Source organism: Aquila chrysaetos, chromosome 3 (genome assembly GCF_900496995.4).
Source record: "Aquila chrysaetos chrysaetos chromosome 3, bAquChr1.4, whole genome shotgun sequence".
Taxonomy (NCBI): domain Eukaryota; kingdom Metazoa; phylum Chordata; class Aves; order Accipitriformes; family Accipitridae; genus Aquila; species Aquila chrysaetos.
The window spans coordinates 37,494,046-37,512,938 of NC_044006.1; the positions used below are offsets into that span (position 1 = coordinate 37,494,046).

The 18,893-nt window shown below is 38.8% G+C and overlaps 1 protein-coding gene across 3 annotated transcripts in view; it reads left to right on the top strand.

Moving 5' to 3' along the window:
* The window catches only part of ZNF385D (zinc finger protein 385D), a 268,932-nt gene that overhangs the window by 120,667 nt on the left and 129,372 nt on the right, over positions 1–18,893 (top strand). For 2 of the 3 annotated variants that reach the window (XM_030009653.2, XM_030009652.2), the window contains exon 2: positions 1,924–2,066. In XM_030009653.2, the coding sequence (XP_029865513.1) occupies positions 1,924–2,066 (143 nt within the window). Of the gene's footprint in view, positions 1–1,895; positions 2,067–18,893 lie in introns of those variants that run through there. The other variant, XM_030009651.2, reaches the window with a different exon arrangement.

Consider the following 18,893-nt stretch of genomic DNA (forward strand, 5'->3'; position numbering starts at 1 on the left):
CAGGCAAATGCTCACCTTGGCCTTTCTGTGTGATTCTGTGCAATCTCAGGTGCAACGTGGAGACTTCTTAGTATGGTTTTTATTAGTAGGAGTGACTTCTTCCCTTCATGGTCTGTGAAAGCTTTAAGTGAGAAAAATTAAGCATCTAAATCCAGCATCTAAAAAACATCTTTATGGGTTTTTCCTATTCAGAGGGGGTAAGATTGGCCTGTTCAACACTACCTTATTGTCATTCTGACCTGTTAAATTTATTTTTACACTGTTTTTTGTAATAATGCCATGAGAATGTAGCAATTGCCAAGCCAATGGCAATCATTAAATACTTGATGATTCTATGCTGATGAGCTGTGGAAAGCAAAGGCTGCTTGCCTTCTGCTTTTCTGTTGCTCATATCCTTAGCTGCTGCATTCAAAGAGTGATTTGGTACACACTTACATTGAGATAAATGTAGAAAATACTCCAAAAATGGCAGTTAATCTAGGGCAAAAACTAGCATGAGATTGGAGTGAACCCTAATCCAATACCTTTGGTTTACTAGTGGGTAATGTTTTCCTTTCAATGATTCTTAGTGAAATGCTTCACAGAGAAGCTGAAAGTTGGCAAAAAATACTGTCTTTGAAAATTTGGCTCCAGCTGATTTTATACCTAGAAGCAGAACTGTAGATAATCACCTACAACTGGTTAATTAAATCCTATGCTGTTAACCCTCAATTAGACACATGAAATTGCAAACCTAGTTAGCAGATTTGCTGGCCAAATATGGAGAGATTCTGTATATCATTCTGACTACTTTATATTTGGGCTCTTACAGAATGTATGCAGCTTGTCTAATGAAGTGCCTGTATGTATGAGAGGAAAAAAAGAAACAGATTTCAGATCTCTCCCCCTGTTGGTCTGTCTGCCTGTGTCTCTGTTCAATGAGTGGGGTAAAACTCCCCTTATGGGTTTATTTAATATTTCTTGGACTCTTACCAGCAAGTTTTGACAGTCTGTTGCCTGCCTCTCAGATTAGAAGAACACTGGCATATTTTAACAGTTTCCTAGGATCCAAATAGTCTTTAATTAAGAGGGAATTGACATTTTGGAGTGCAACCAAAACATGGGAGACATTGGAAGCCGTGATCAGGCTTGGATCCTTCCAGCTTTTAGCTGGCTGTGGCAAGGGGCAAACAAATAAGTAAAACAGGGTCCGCTGCAAACAGGTAGTGACTTATTGGTATGCAAGGAGATTTCTTCATTTGCATTATGTTTCCACAGAGCTGGTGGTTGTTAGTGTTAGCTGGGAGGAGCTTTCTGCTGCACAGAGTCTGAATCAGCTCCACCCCTTGCAGGAGCAGAAAGTTTGTTGGTACCTTCCCATGAACAGAGTTTCGGTGGCTGCTGAAACTTCTTAATTTAGATTTGTATTGATCAACTGTTGAGGCAGCAAGGTACGTTGTGTTTGCAAGGTTTAGGTTGATTCTGAAGCCCTAAGCTCCACAATTGAGCATTTAATTACAAAATCAAAAGTCTGCAAATGGCATAACTTTTGCTGAGCCGAACATCTAGTTGTTGTTCTTTTTCTTCTGGAACAGTTTGCCTTTGGAGGGTTGAGCAATAGGGTTGGGGTGAAACACTGAAATTATAGCAGAATGAGACTACCTGAAGTTCTAAAGGGAAGTCAGACATATGCTGAACTACTGTTCCAGATAATCCAGGGAGAGAAATGGTTTATTAGCTCATTTTAAATGATACATTGATACCTGAAGCAATTACTGGCAAAGAATTATAACCAACAGTCACTGAGTCAGCTGTGCTTTTTTTCACTAATGCAGTAATTTGTGGACAAATAAAAATATATTTGTTTAATCCAGTATTTGCTTTTTATTGTTGCTTTTTTGTGTAGTACTTGCTGAATGCCTTCTGTTTTTTTTCTACACCTAGGTGGTACATGCCAGAGCCCTGCTCTTCCAGCGCTAGTGCGTCCTCCTGCTCCACCTTTGCAGCCGTCGCTGGATATTAAACCATTTCTTCCGTTTCCTCTGGACACTGCCGCAGCAGTCAATCTCTTCCCCAACTTCAATGCAGTAAGTGCACTCCTAACAGTTACTGTCCACCGCAGTGAGCCACAGTTTCCATGGAAGACTCAAGAGGGCACAAAGTAGAATTTTATGTACTCAATTAAACCTGGAATATCTTCTCCCATACTGAGGGCCAAATAGCTCTTTCAGACACACTGGTAGGCCATAAATTAAAGCCTAGCTGAGTGTTAGTCAGAAGTAATGTAGAAGGAAAAAATTATATGATCCCAAGTGACATGCAATAAAGTTGCAGGCCATATTCAGTCCCAGGGCTTGCGAGTTTCCCACTCTAATTTAAGATGTGCAGAGTTTCACTAACTTACAGCTCGCTGCAACTCTCAGAGGGTGAAACTCTTAGACTGATGGCGTTCTACATCCCATCTCCAACAAGCTTCTTGAGAAATACTTAAAATTTACAAATTGGAGGGACTACAAAAGATAAAACTGTCAAGGCAATTAGAATAAGAATGAGAACAGCATTAGCTGGTATATGAGCTATTCACTGGCAAACAATGCAGTGTATTTTTTTCAGGTTACGATATGTTACTTCTCATGCCTTAGGTTAAAACAATGTTAGATTTCTCTCTAACAATTTTTTTACTTAGTCATACTATCCACGATTATAGAAAACTTATTCCTCCTTAAGTATTTTCATTATTTTACTGACATATGTCATGAATGTTTCAATTTTGCTGTTTCTGGCTGAGATATTTAATGCTCTAAAAGGAAAAAAAAAGTCTAAATTGGTTTTATGTTGATTTTGACTTCATAGAATTATGCCCCTTTTTAATTTGAACATACTCTGGGAAGTTCTTTTCCTTATTTACATATACTAGATATAGGAAAAAAACCCTAAGAATGTGTGTGCTTACCTACTTTGAGAGACACTGGGAGGGCTGGAATTTGCCATGCCAAAACAATTCTAATTAACATGCAAAAATCTTAATTACAGTAATTAAGAGTAGTAAAAGAACATGCCCATTCTAGAAGCAATTTATAGTAATCAATAGCAAATTTCCACAATTAAATGTTCATTTATTTACCTTTTATGGATGTTCATTTTGCTTTAAAGTAATTAAAATGAACTAATTGTCAAAAATATTTATTTATGCAGTCTTAAATTCGAGCAATTCACAACATTAGTAGAGATCAGAGAAACTATAAGCTGCAAGTCTTAAAATGCTCAGAAACAATATGTCAAGGAATTATTGTTACAAAGAAACTTTTTATTACAAAGAAAGTTTTTCAGATTTTAAAATGTATATAGGTATGCAGCAAAGTTTTTAAAAGTGCTGGTTTTAACTAAGTTACTGATAACTCATCATGAAACGGATAAACTGTTAGACTTGTTTAGTATGCTTTAGTTGTGGGGTATTTTACCAGCTTTGCTTGTGATCACTGTTTGTATTTGTGATGGGTTGACCCTGGCTGGTTGCCAGCTGCCCACCAAAGCCATTCTATCACTCCCCCTCCTCAGCTGGACAGGGGAGAGAAAATATAACAAAGAGCTTGTGGGTCGAGATAAGGACAGGAGAGATATCACTCATCACTTACCGTCACGGGCAAAACAGACTCAACTTGGGGAAAATTAACTTGCTTTATTACAAATCAACCAGAGTAGGGTAATGAGAAAAAAAACTGAATCTCAGAACACCTTCCCTCCACCCCTCCCTTCTTCCCGGGCACAACTTCACTCCCGGCTTCTCTACCAACCCCCCCCAGCGGCACAGGGGGACGGGGATGGGGTTTACGGTCAGTTCATCACACGTTGTTTCTGCCGCTTCATCCTCCTCAGGGGGAGGACTCATCACACTCTTCCCTGCTCCAACGTGGGGTCCCACCCACGGGAGACAGTCCTCCACGAACTTCTCCAACGTGGGCCCTTCCCACGGGCTGCAGTTCTTCACGAACTGCTCCAGCATGGGTCCTTTCCACGGTGTGCAGTCCTTCAGGAGCACACTGCTCCAGCGTGGGTCCCCCACAGGGTCACAAGTCCTGCCAGAAAACCTGCTCCGTGGGCTCCTCTCTCCACAGATCCGCAGGTCCTGCCAGGAACCTGCTCCAGCGCAGGGTTCCCACGGGGTCACAGCCTCCTTCGGGAAACCCACCTGCTCCGGCGTGGGGTCCTCCACGGGCTACAGGTGGATATCTGCTCCACCGTGGACCTCCATGGACTGCAGGGGGACAGCCTGCCTCACCATGGTCTTCACCACAGGCCGCAGGGGAATCTCTGCTCCGGCGCCTGGAGCATCTCCTCCCCCTCCTTCTTCACTGACCTTGGTGTCCGCAGAGTTGTTTCTCTTACATGTTCTCACTCCTCTCTCCGGCTGCCGAATCTGCCTGTCCCAACTTTTTTCCTTCTTAAAAATGTTATCACAGAGGCGTTACCGCTATCGCTGATTGGCTCGGCCTTGGCCGGCGGCAGGTCCATCTTAGAGCCGGCTGGTATTGGCTCTCTCTCGAACACAGGGGAAACTTCCAGCAACTTCTTACAGAAGCCACCCCTGTAACCCCCCCCGCTACCAAAACCTTGCCAGCAAAACCAATACAGTATTTAATACAATAGGCCAGCTGAATTTTTAGAAATTGTCTCTTAGAATTTCTGTTTTTTTCAGGATTTTCCATAGTTCAGAGTCTTCAGATTGTTTTGCTAATTGTTTAACTCTGCATAATTCAAATACAATTTTAATGATGGATTTTAATAAATAATTGTTAATCTTGTGCTGTTCCATAAATTTGCAGTTTATTTCTTTCTTAAAAGACTGATTTTATACTATAATTATTGGGGGGCGGGGGGAAGATGTGCTCACATTCCTTTGGAAGTAAGGAAGTAAAAATAGACTCCTATCAAACCCCTGTTATTCCTGAACATCATCTTAGTAGTATATCATTTGGTGTAAGCACTGTAGTTGGACTTTGCAGACTCCTTGTCTCCAACTGAGCCTAGGTTTCAAGAGTGAGACCAGCAGCCCTTTTTAACAGCACTCTGAAGTTCATTCCCGTGCAAAGTACTACTTCCTGTGATGTGTGGCCATCTGCCAAGTCTACCTTTGCCAAATATGTCAGTCCTGAGTGTGAGGATGCTGTCATCAGAGCTGCTGTCACCTGCCTTGCTGCTCATCATTTTTGCCTTGCAACGTGACCTTTGCCTTTTCATCATGTGTGCTGACATGCAGCATCATCCTCGGTGTTCACAATTTCATTCTGAACAGTAAATTATTGAACGCTGCTATGTTTAGCTCATATGCCAGAGCTGGTTAACGGCATCCTCCAAACATGTAGGCTAGCTGAGAAGTTCTGCATATTTCCAGAAATTCTTTCCAAGCTGATGAATCTTTTGTGGACACATCAGCTGCTGCTGAGCATTATCAGCCTAAGGAGAAGGTAACCCCCATGTCATATTAGACTTCAAACAGGACGTCTGACAAAGGCTTTAAGTATGTGACTGTGAGACAGAAAACAAGTGTTTAACCAAAAAATGATCTTCGTAAATATGCATGCTCATGAACAATTGTAGCTATTGATAATGCTTTCTATTCATTGGCTTCATTGACAATCCTACACAGTGTCAGTGGAGAAGCATTTGTGTTCTGTGGCTAAACCAAGGTCAAGCGGGTGGTCAGTAAAAGGACACCTGAACTGGACGTTCTCTCTTGTGTTGTCAATAAATTAGTTTTACCCTTGATTGAGATGTCAGGGTCATAGATTGTGTCTTAGGAAATGGATTTCTAAAGACCTCTTGACCCTCACACAATTCCATAGGAACTAATGAGTTTGGCAGCATGTCCGAGCTACTTCCCAAGAGGCTAGAAGGAAGTCCAGAGTTTTGGCCATTTACTGGCCACTTCTCAGCAGCCTTCACTTGAGAAGAGCATGATGAAGGAGAAACTTGAGTAAAAGTTTAGTTGTGTTTCAGAGAAAAGAAGTGGTCTCTGGTTGTGGCAATCCTAACTCAACTTGAGAGCTTGGTTGTGATAGGCATAGGCATCTGAGCTAATCAGCCTAAGCTTCTTCGCAAAAGATAATGGAGAAAAATGAGCAGTTTCTCCAATTTTTTAAGTGGAGAAAAATACACAAAGGTGGGTTGCAATGCAAGCACCCTATACGTCTACTTTTGTATGAGGTGAAGTGAACCCTGCAAGTTCTCATTCATCTCTGCTGACTATAAAGAGAGACTGGCTCAGCTGCATTTACATTTAGTTAGATGAATCCCACATTATGGGATAGGTCATAAACTATTCACAGCTGATATGTTAAATTCCACTCAGAAATCAGATGACAGAAGTGCTGACGTTGTATTGTATGTTTACAGAGGAATGCTCCCACTTATCAGTTATGCTTCTAATTTTATCTAAAGACAATCTTAAGGTAATTTGAGGATTCAGATGAACTGGACAGAAATATTAGGAGAGGTGAAAGCAAAAGTAACTTACCAATGGAGAATCTCAGGCATATACACAAGAACTAACAAAACCAAATACTGATCTTAAGTATCACAAATAATAATAGTAAGGTGTTGTATTTTATAATGTTTTTTCACTCTATTTCAGTTTATTACAAATGTAAGATTACTTTCTTTGTTCCTGATGATTTTGCTCTAAAGCTAGCTCAGTTTTTGCTGACTGCCTCTGAAGAAAACATTCAGCACTGATTTCTACAAAGCCAAAAGCTTTCATTGGAGCAGAGAATAGAAGAGATAACATGAGGTGTGCAAACATTTATCAGTAATATCTCTGTACAGTGAGGAGAGGGAAAAGTAAAAAGTGAGCAACCTGAGAAATGCAAGGAAGATAACATGTGAAACTTTGAACCATTTGGTTCCAGGAGGAACATTTTCTATTTATACAAGAAAGCGTAAAGCAAACATACCAATTAACAATATGGTTAGCTGAACATTTGTAGGTGCTATGCTCTTAATTGTGAAGCAAATGGGTACCCTCAAGTTATATGTAAAAAGAAATTTTAAAAACACAGCTGTTTAAACTGAAAACACCCCACTGGTGCACACCCTCAAGAATCACAAGTTCATTGTAAGTTTATCTGATATAAAAAGATGAATCAAGCGTATGGCATTTAAATGGCTAGATTTTATGAAAGAGAGAAACTACAACTATAAATAATGCTTACATAGCTTTTTAAAATTGATTTGAAGGTTGTCAGAGGAATAGGAAAAAATAAATTGTCTATTCTGAAAAATGTTTGAGATCATTTAGCAAACATTTGGTATAGTTCTACATTTTCATCTGCAGAGTGAGAAGCTTTAAATCTGTGTGCTTCTAAGAACTAGTTCTTAGACACAAAGCTTTTAGCAGTTGTATTGAATATGTGCTGGTCTGTGAGGGCATGTGAATGTGCGTATGGGGTGTTTCTGTTCATGAGCCAGTGGCTGGTTGCAAAGAAATTTCACAAAGCATCAAAGTCTAGAAGTTAATTAACTTGTAGGAAAATATTGATATGAGTCCCTGGACTAAGAAGAAATGCTGCATTTTGCTAGATATCAGCATCAGCCCTAAGTAACCCTCACACAGAAAAAAACTCAGATCTTTTTTATAGTCTCCAAAGCCCATCATCCTCAAAGCACAGATACATCAGAAACCAGGTTTTGCTTATATCTGAAGCTCTCAGAATTATATATTTCAGCCTCCTGAGAGACAGAATTTAAAGTTTACAAATCCAGGACATTTGCCATTACTAGGTGGAAAATCAGACAATGCATTGCACTCCTTGTTTGTTTATTCTTCGAAGGATATGTAACCATCTCTCTGAAAAATTTCCAAAAAAAATTATATCACGCTTTGCAGACTGTAGTATGAGCATAATCTGTAGTGGAAGAGGTCCACAATGTAGAGGATCTGACTAAATGCTTGTAAACAGAAATAGGGATGTTGCTTGAAAAGCTCCATCCTAACTCCAAATTAAAGCCTGATCTCCCCTTGTTGCAAGTGGAAAGTTTCCCAAAGAAGCATTCTTTGGAAAGAACCATGATTACAGTTTTGACTAGAAACGTATGACTTGGAAGAGCAGTGGCAATGTCAGAACTGTACTAAACGTGGATGGAAAATGAACTATTACTCTACAGACACCTCTTTCTCATGATCCATCTGTAGTAATCTTTGTTCAGTCCCCAGATTTTTCCTGTTTGCTTGTTCTATGCCAATAGCCCCAGGTGCAATATTAAGGGCTTCATGTTTCACCTTCCCCTGGTAGAGATTTGCCATATGGAAAAGGAGGAGGAGGTAGCAGTGGCCATTGCCCACAGGTTAGGGCTCCAGCAGCAGCTTGGGTTAACCGGGTGCCAATGTAGTGCTCCTTGCTTCCTGAAAACCAGCCTATGCCACATCCTAGCAGCTTCCAGGGCAGCACAAAGGCTGCGCTCTCTATTTTATTGAGGTGAAGCCTGTGTTCATAGGTATTAGTAGTGGGCAATTATGGCTGGCTTGTTTCACTGGGAGCTGCTTTTCTCCCCACTCCGGTCTTGCTGTTGAGCTCTGCCTGGCCTGCTGATAACCACTGAGCTACGCTCGTACAGAGCGTAGCTTCATGGTTGTTTCGGAAATGCAGTCTCCTCCTATTGTGTCCAGTCAACTGATAGAAACGGACAATGTAGAAAACCTGCTTGCTGACAAGTATTTCTGGGAAGGGTTATGCCAGGAAATGTGAAGAAAACCTGTCAAAAAGCTGCCAGAAGACATTTCAAAAAACTTTTCCTTAGGCTGTTGTCCTGGATAGTTTTTTATCTAGGAGAGAGATATGTGCTGCAGAAATGATATGCCAATTTTCTGGATGTTATGAACAAGATGTAGCTTTTGATAGTGAAGAGTGGAGGAGGAAACTGAAATACATGTTAGTTTTTCTAAACATTAGCAGCCTGAAATTTACAGAATAAACCCAGGGGTTTTTGTATGTCTTTACATAATGGTTTCATTTTATGTTTTCTGACTTAATTGAGCAGAGGACCATAACGAGACTATTTTTTCTCATCATATAAAACCCTTTAAAGTTCAGTAGTGATGACATGCTGTCAGAATGCTTTGTTTCCAGAAGAGGATAGTCAGGGGACAACACAATGGCCCCAGTTTCATGTGAATCAAAATGGACTACCACCTATATAGAATATCTTGGCAGTAAAAATATAGTCTGTGTTGATTTTTAATGTTATTTCCATGAGAAGAACCTTTATCAGGTGGACAACTATACTGCAGCAAATTGTTAATGTGTCAGACAAACAGAGGGGATTATTGCTTCTGAGGATATTCCTTGCATGGCTGCTCATTTACAGGTGTCTAGAAACAGGGTCTGGCTTGCTCTTTTCCTTTCCGTAGCACTGCAGTGGAGCTGTAAGATAGCTATCCTCTTCTTTATGGTCTGTATCTCTATTGCTGTTTAGCTGAATATTTTTCAAAATAGGGAAGATCGCAAAAATAATGTTTGGGTTCAGGAATTATTTATTATAATAACATTTTCATCACTGGCCAGGACACTTATTTAAGAAGTCTGCGGGGGAAGAAGAGGGATTAGGGAATGAGCAAACACAAGAAAATCCTGGCAATTCAGATGTTTTTATTTGGTGCTTGCAGAACAGGAATGAATCAACATCAGTATGAAATATTCAATTATTTGAATTGGCCAGATTTATTTGCTGTACATTTAAATCCTTAATCTACACCCTGGGCTCTGTTTGAAATAACAGTAAAGCTCTGATTCTCTGATGCAGAGGAAATGTTTACAGCTCAGGAGACATAGTGAAATTAAGCTCTCATCTTTTTCCAGTTTTGAGCCAGTATACTGTGGATCCAGATCTCCAGGAATACTCTGTCTGCCTGTTCTTATATATGGTCTATGCTCTATGTCACAGCCAGGGAACAGCTCATATTCTGACTTTGTATAAATGATTGTTTCTGCAACCCTCAAGTAACCTTCCTATGGTTGCCTGTGATTGCATGGCTGTTACTTTCCTTTGCACTGCCGAGCGGCTGGGGAGTAGTGTCTCAGCTCCCTAGCAGTTGTCTACAGAATGATTGCTATTATTTTCTTTGGACTTGATGCATTGTTAAGGAGCATCCCACTAAATCTAGCCTTAATCCTCTTGCAACCTCCTTTAAAAAGTTTTGGCCCGTGCTTGCAACTTGTAGGTCCTGGAAGTTTCAACCCAGGCATCAACAAAAGTTTCCTTGTTATCTTTCTCTTTGCATTACCTTACAGTTTAGCAGCACTCCAGGCCCTGTTTTTGGAATTGCTTTCATTGGGCCCATGTGAACCTCATGAAGTTCAACAAGGCCAAGCACAAGGTCCTGCACCTGAATCGGGGCAGTCCCCAATATCAGTACAGACTGGGTGATGAATGGATTGGGAGCAGCCCAGTAGAAAAGGACTTGCGGGTACTGGTGGATGAAAAATTGGACGTGAACCGACACTGTGCACTTGCAGCCCTGAAAACCAGTTGTATCCTGGGCTGCATAAAAAGAAGCATGGCCAACAGGTTGAGGAAGGTGGTTCTCCCCTTCTGCTCTCATGAGACACCACCTGGAGTATGGCGTCTGGTTCTGGGGTCCCCAATAAAAGAAAGACATGGACCTGTTGGAGCAGGTCCAGAGGAGGGCCATGAAAATGATCAGAGGGGTGGAATACCTCTCCTATGACGAAAGGCTGAGAGAGTTGGGGTTGTTCAGCCTGCAGAAGAGAAGGCTCTGGGAGGATCTTGTTGTGGCCATTCAATACTTAAAGGGGGCTTATAAGAAAGATAGAGATATATTTTTTTACTGGGGCCCGTAGTGACAGGAGAAGTGGCAATGTTTTTAAAATGAAAGAGGGTAGGTTTAGATCGGAAGAAAGAAATTTTTTATTATGGGGTTGGTGAGAACCTGGAATAGGTTGTCCAGAGAAGTTGTGGATGCCCCATAATTGAAAGCGTTCAAGGTCAGGTTGGATGGAGCTTTGAGCAAACTGATCTGGTGGAAGGGGTCCCTGCCCATGGCAGGGGGATTGGACTTGATGATCTTTAAAGGTCCCTTCCAAACCAACCCATTCTCTGATTCCTCACAACTTATTTGAACAGCTTTAGGATTATGTTCCAACTAGGGAATTAGCAGTCTCCTATGCTTACAATGAGCTGTTACCTCTTGCCACATAGAATACAGCAGTCTTGAGGGCTTAGAGGAGTTTGCTCATGGGTACGAATGGGTAGATACCATTAAAAAAAAATCCATTACAAAGTTTTATTTTTATTTAAATTAAGTTTGTATCAAGGGTGCTCCAACCTTCTGTGATTGCTTTCAGTAGAAATTCAGGTTTCTAGAATGTGCGTTCTCCTGGGGAAGCAAATGTTAAGATTATCTTAAAATAGCCTAAGTTTGTGTCATTTCACCTTGCTGAACATTATAATACCTATCCTTGAATTCATCTCTAACTGTAATGTGGATGTGAATTGTCTGACCATACCTGTTTCCTGGTTACTGTCCACTTCTTGGAGTGTGATGTCTGCCTTTGGTAAATCTGTTTTGATTTATCTGGAAGACTTATATCCAGTATGTGTGTAATACCATCACCTGTGCTTGGCCTTTTCCAGCTACCATCTCTGTTCACATTCAGCTCTGTGGCCTCATTCAAGGTTCTTACAGATGTCTCAATGTTGGTGGTCATTTGGCAATTGCTGCCTGCAGATTGTATTTACTTCATGGGTGCAGGTACGATGTTGTTCTTCGTGCAGGCTGAGCATATAGCACGTACACTTCCACCATCTGTTTGATAGCTCACAGTTTTTTCAGGATTTTTCTGGCAGTATATCACTCTCTAGTCCCTCAGCACCTTTTGGCAGAAGAACAGATGTTTGTGCTGCTCCTTTTTGCCACGTGAGAATGACTGGACTTCTAACTAGTCTCCACCAATTCTCATGTCCATAACTAACTGAAAGGGTCTGAGGCAGAAACGCCATTTGTATAAGCTTATGACTACACTATTAGATAAATGTCCATACAGTAGGTTAGGGAGTATAAACTTGAAGGCATTTTCATGAGCAGTGTTGTAGGCTGGAAATGATCTCTGGACGAAGGGTTCCACGTACCTAAAAGGGGCACACAGCAAGCTTTGTTTTCTGTGTATTTTTTTTATTTACTTAAGTGGTTTCTTCTTATTCTTAAAACAATCAATAGGATCTAAATATCTCACATGCTTGTTTGTTTAAATGATGATTAGTAATAGCAAAAGAATAGACTTTCTGAGTTATCTCCTCCTGCCTTACACATTTGCTGGAGGGCACTGCACAGTGTGCTGACAGATAACTTGCTGTTGGAAAGTCATAGTATCCAAGGCAAAGGCAATAGCACAGCCTTTATTGGGGACTGAGGGTCCCTCAGGCTTTTGCTTTGCATGCAAAACATTCTTGTAAAGGAAATTAAATGAAGTACTCTTCAGATTTGTCAAGCCTTGATGAGTGGAATTACTTAAAACTAAATTTTATAAAGCATTTTGTAAAGCATTTTAAATAATGTTTTAATCAGTTGATGTTTACACCCTTTGTCTTAATAGCACTCAGATGAAAAAGATCAATGATTATTTTTTCTACCAAGACTATAAAACTTTAATGGGTTGCATAATAAGTATAACTCATAAAATCTACAGTTTAAATATGGATGGTTATTAACCTGTTTTTAAAAAGCTGCAATTAAAGTGAAAAGGAATTACTTAAAGCAATGATTTGATTACTGTAGTCTGAGGAGGAAAAAGAGTGATAAAATTCTAAAATCAGTATTATTTCTGTTGATGAGACAGACATTTGGAAAGATTTAAAATAAGGCATGAATCTTTCCTAGCCTTAGGCATGTTTGTGTTGCTAACGTAGCTGAATAGCTATTTACTGAATTTTTTTGTAGAACCTGCAGTTTGTTCTTCTTAGGAATTTCAAAGATATCTGCTGAAAAAAAGCATGAGTTTGCATGACAGGTAATTTTACACACAGTAAATACATTCCTAAGCACAATTACCTCGTTAATTGCTTATTCATAGCATGCAGTAACAGTGCTGCTGTTATTCAAGAGCTTGTCCTAAAACACACTTACTTTTATCCTTTATGATAATGAAAAGATTTGGGGCTCGCTCTTTCCCACTCTTCTTAGTCACGGTAGTTTGGGCTGGTAAATGGCACATGCTGAAGAACTCGTTTATCTGGAGTCATTGTACAATGCATTCTCTCATGGAATATTTCTGTAATGTCCATGTCCTGTCTAATTTATTTTATCCTAACTTTTTTTGATAAGGGAAGAAAATCCCCAAAGGTTATATGTTGGACTTGTACAGTAGAATTGGATATAGAACTCCAGATTCTCATGCAACTGCTGTTTTTCCTGGCACCTTTCCTTTGGCTCTACTGAATGCTTAAAGTAATACTGTGTAAATATCCATACAGATTAAATTAGTAATCAAAATAATTCATAAAAAATAGTACAAAAACTTGTATCTCTCTGGAAATCAGTGTTTCTTTTTAAAATACATTGGTTTATATAAAATAGATGAGTATCAAATTCTTATGATTTAAACAAATACAAATCAATGGTTTTCTGTCAAACATTATATTTTGTCCAGAATCAAATGCTTTGTGATGTCACGAGTAAAAATTTTAGATGATGTATTACACTTATTCTTTTTTATCAGAAAGAATAAAAAAAATTTAAATAAATTGTGTAGTTTCCTTACATAACAAAAGCAATCATTTTTAGAATGAAATGTAAAAGCTGTTTTAACAATTCACAACAGAAGGCTGAATAGTCTATAACTGAATAAAAATCGCAGATAAAAAATAAAATGATTTATAGGAAAGAGACATTTTTAATTACAATTAGAGGTGGTGTAAAGCCTGCTGGAAAGCTGACCAGCAGAAGTTTCTTTCAGTAGTTTGCTACTGTGAAGTTGCCAGGATGTTTGAACGGCAGAGAGTGCGATCCTAACAAATGGAGGCCATGGCAAGAGTTCCTGCAATTGAACAAAATAATCCTGTGAAGGGTATATTTGAAGAAAATTTTAGGGGACTGGTATTACTTTAAGTTATTCCTGGGACATTTGTCAAGAAGCCAGAAAAGGTGTAAAACTTCAGCCTTTACTTCCTTTATTCCGGCACAATCGTCACTAGCCCTTGTCTGTAGTCCATTGCATCCATGCTTTGTTAAAAATCCAGGGAACTATGTCCACCTTACAAAGATATCGGTTTGGGATCCTGAAAATAGTATAGGCCAGTTATCAGGGTTTTTTTTATTCTTGGGCTAATCAGCCCTCCACTGTCAGAAAAGCCAAGCAGTTGATCTGATATACCTATGCATCTTTAGTTTCAATAGGTAGGGCAGCTATGGTACCTGAGGGTGGTGCAGTGGGATTATAACAAGGTAACAAAAGCGAGGACTGGGACAAAGCATCATCTGTTTTTATAACCTTTCCCTGACAACTTAAAGAAGAGCAGAATAGTAGAGAACACATATAGCAACACTTGCCAGACAATGCCTCCAGTGAGGTATGTTTTAGGAAGTTCTTGATCCAAATGTGTTGTCTTGGCATGTGATAGCCCTCCATGAAGTAACATGCTGAACTGGATGGAATCAGCAGGAGAGTTTGTTTATTTTAACTACTAATGAGGTAATTTGAGTTTCCTCATTCCCTTCTCCAGACGGTGCCTAATATATCCAGGCAGGGAGATACATAGGAAAATTTCCTTGGGCAACCTAAGTAGTAGGAAGAAATGTGAGTATATGAACTATGAGTTGCTATAAACAGTAGAAGTCTAAGGACAATTTTTAAGGTGCTATGCCTGTGTGGGCTGGAAGTGGATGAAGAAATCCTCATCGCCTTACTCATATTTTGTGTTTGAAATGTACTGATTTGTTAATGGATCCAACCCATTACATTATTGGTGTTGATAGGACTCAGATGATGAAAATAAATCACAGGGGTGATGCCAGAGTTAATTATATCAGTGCCCTCCCAAGCAGTACTATCAGCTCTGGGGAGAAGCAAAAGCTATTGTTGGCATTAGGAAGTAAGTGGCAGTGGAGAGACTGCTAGTGAAAGCATTGGAAAATACTGGATATAGGGTGTTGGGCTTGGAAGAGAGGTGGGAGGAAGAGCAGAAGGTTCTCAAGAAGAGAGAAATATCTCGGAACAGGTGTTTGAAAAATGCATATGCTTCACACACATGCACATAAAAAAGTAATGGTGGAAACATTGCAAAGCAAGTTAAAATATCTGGTTTCCACTTAAAGAGTCCCTATGTCTTTGTTCCTGGCAGGAACAGTTCCTTTCCTTTTTAGTTACATACTTTTCCTAGGAAATTAGTATCTCCTGAAACTTTTTGAAGCAAGTTTGTTCTCTCTAAATTGATCTTATTTATTTTCATTTTACGGGAGCTTTATCTGCTTGAAACCTAATTACGTTTTTTATACTAAATTTGAAAGAAAAGAGAGAAATTACCTCGGTACTTACTGAAAATATGTCTCAAACTGAACTAAAACAAGCACGAAATTAAAAAGAGTCTGTGCTACTGAAGTCAGAGAAAATCCTTTTTTAAGAACAAACCCTCAGATACTATAAAATGTCATAGCTCCACAGCTGTTCACTCTCTGTTTCTCAGTAAGGATTCCCTGATGAACGGGAATTGTTCTTAAATTTCTGTGCACAAAGAGAATAGAATGTATTTTTGGTCTTAAGTGCCTCTCTTTTCCATTAAGCAAAGCAATAAATAAACTTAAAAGTCTACCTTAGCAAATACGGTGTATGCATGTCTCCTCTGTACCGTCATAAAAAAAAAAAAAAAAATCTCCTATCTCTTCAAACAGGCTTAATTTCTAGAATGTGAAGAAATGTCTGTTTCAAATGACACCAAATTGCACTAGAACTATGGATCTGAAGATTAGTTTTTATTTTCTTTTATTTCCCAACGGTCAGTTGATTGGAAAAGTTGTATTTCATTTAGAATTATTTCCTTTAGCTGTTTCTTTACAAACCACTGCAACTTTTTCCAAAGTCCTTCAATTTCTTTTTTAGAAGCTGCTGTGATACGGCAAGAGATTTGGTGCATAAATTGATGCTGACCTGGAGGGTAAATAGTTTTCTCTGTGAGATGCTAAATTTAGTGTCCCTTGAGCAGCTCAGGTGAAAGTACAAACAAGCAAAATTCTGTAGGTAGTGGAAATTGTACCAATGCAAGGAAATTATTAACTTTGTAAACAAGTAAGAGAAAGAAGTGTTAATTTTGGTAAGATTAAAACTTTCTTTTCTTCTAGTTTAATGAGAAAAAGGCAGAACCTAACCAACTCAAAACTCCAAAATACAGAACAGACAATCTATAAGATGTGTTAGGACTCTCATACTTACTTACTAATTTCTGTGATTTGATTAATATCTCTGCTTCATACTAGTTAGACTCACAGTAAGACACTGCAAAATTTTATTTATGTTTCTTAAAACAGCATTTCTGTGGACCAAAACACACCAGAAGAAAGGTTGTGAAGAACAATTTCAAGTTCAGTAATTAAACATCTTAAACATTTGTTAAGCTTTTCAGTAAGACACAAGATTAAACAGTAAAACAAAAAGCCACTTAATAGTGCAATACTGTATTATTTAGTGTATACCTTCTCTTAAAGAAGAGGAGGATTAACAATCATCTGCTTTGGTCTTTAGCTATCATTAACAATGTTTAAGTCTTCAACCTACACAGGGATTTAAGATGACTATATAATCAGCAGATTTTTTTTTTTTTTTTAGATGGCTACAGGTGGTGATAAGCATGCATTATTCCAGGCTTCCGAACTATGCTAAGAAATTATTGTCTTGCTAACCTTTTGTTACATAATAGTATAAAAAATCGTTGACTTCAGTTAGTTGTTCCTGTCTGTTCATAGTACAGAATGAAAGAGAAAGCCAGAGTCTTTAACAAAATTGAGTTGAAGAAGGACATTCTAGCTGATAGAGATGACTCTTAAAGGGATTGGCGATTTTATTGGATAAAAGTCGCCAATCTTACAGATAGCACCCTTCAGGTAGTTTTTGAACTTAGGGAAGTTCTGTATGGTAACAGGAGCTTGTGGGTCTCATTGCAAGCTTGGGAATTAATTTGGATGCTGTTTGTAGCCAGCCCAAAACTCTAGATGATAAGCTAGCCCTGCATTGTTTTAGTTTTTTCTCCTCATGTTGTCTGAGTCTGAAGTAGCCTCTTTCGCGTATTTCTTCCTCAAGCCAGTAATACTGAAGCACATTGAACAAAAAATCTGTTCAAGTTAGTCTAATGAGTTTGAACCTCAAAGGTTCAAGTTGAAATTATAGTCTTTTGAAACACATCCTTAGGCGTTATTTTATTTCATCTCATTTATCCATCATTAATTTTACACAAGAGATGTCAATTCTGAGTAACTTTAATTTGGCTTTACCATCCATCTGTTTTGTTGCAATGTAATCACTACCAGTCCTTCTTTTACTTCTGTTCATTCAAATGACTGCTAGCTGGAGCTTCCTTTTAAATCTCCATGAAGAATTATATAAAATAAATACTGCTAAAATATCAGTAGGGTTAGCTTCCATTCAAATGGTTAAATGGCAACATGAGACAGTATGCTTAGACCGCAGTTGTGATGCAGTAACCTCTTAAATTGTAATTCCAAACAGATTACTGACCAGGTCTGTGGCTTTTGGTGATTTGTTTAATTTTCACTTGAGTCCCTTGTTTGGAGCAAGTCCAGCATTCTTCTGTACTCTTTGGCATGGACAACGTAAGCAGGTTGGCAGAGATCAGTAACTTCAGCAAAATGGGTCTTGACTAGTTCTGCAAATTGCTCATCCCCATTAGCTAATGACAATTCTCAGGGCCTAGTCAAGTTTCTTCTGACTTTGGGAAAGTAATTTCTCCCTTTTAGTGCTTTGATTTACTTTCCATTTCTGTAACAGGGAGTGATAGTGCATTCATGCTCTCCAGGCTCTGTTTTCATACTCTGGTTGGTGTTCTGAAAACAAGACTAATATTCACAGAAAGCTTGGAAAATGTAATGTGCCTGAAGAGTCTTACAAGTGGTAAAGGTTTACAGATATCTGTCCTATGAAAGTTTTTGTGCTTCTATCATATGCACTTTTGAGTTACAACCCACTGATCCCTTCCCCCGCCAAACTCTACAAAATGTTTTATCAGTTTTGGGTTATCAGGGTTTGTCAGTGATGACTGGTTGATACCATCACCTAATTTCTGTTTTCATGTGAATATCTTATCACAGCTATGCTTAAGGCAAAATTATGCCTTTAATGCCTAAAGCATTTCTTTTGTTGCTCCATCCAAATTAAAAACAAATATGATTAGAGATAAGTCTTACTGTTATTGTTTAACCTGTACTGGGACTACCTCACTGGTCCATCTCTAGATAAGCACATGAAAATACTGCATAAAAGTAAACATTTTTAGGTTGTTGAAAAGTTTGTCTGGGATGATTTACTGCAGCAATGTACAGGTCTTTCTAGTGATATTGAATATCTCTCCCCCTTTCATATACCTTTCACGTCTATAGCATACTGTAGTGTGTTCCTCAGAACCATATGTCTCTAACTACTGAGCTTTTCCTAACTTAGTATTCATATCTGATTTTTTACTGCCATCACTGTCTTCTGGGTCTTCCTTAGGTAGATAGTTAATTAAAGGAACTATTTTGAATATATCAGATTTGGCCTTCTAATCAATCTTAAAGAACTGATTCAAACAAAGAATGCAAATGAGTGTATTTGATCTATGAAGACAAATGGCTTAATCCAATTGTGTATTAGACCTCAAATTCATATTCATGTAATAATTTAAAAGGGAAGGTGGTAGACCTC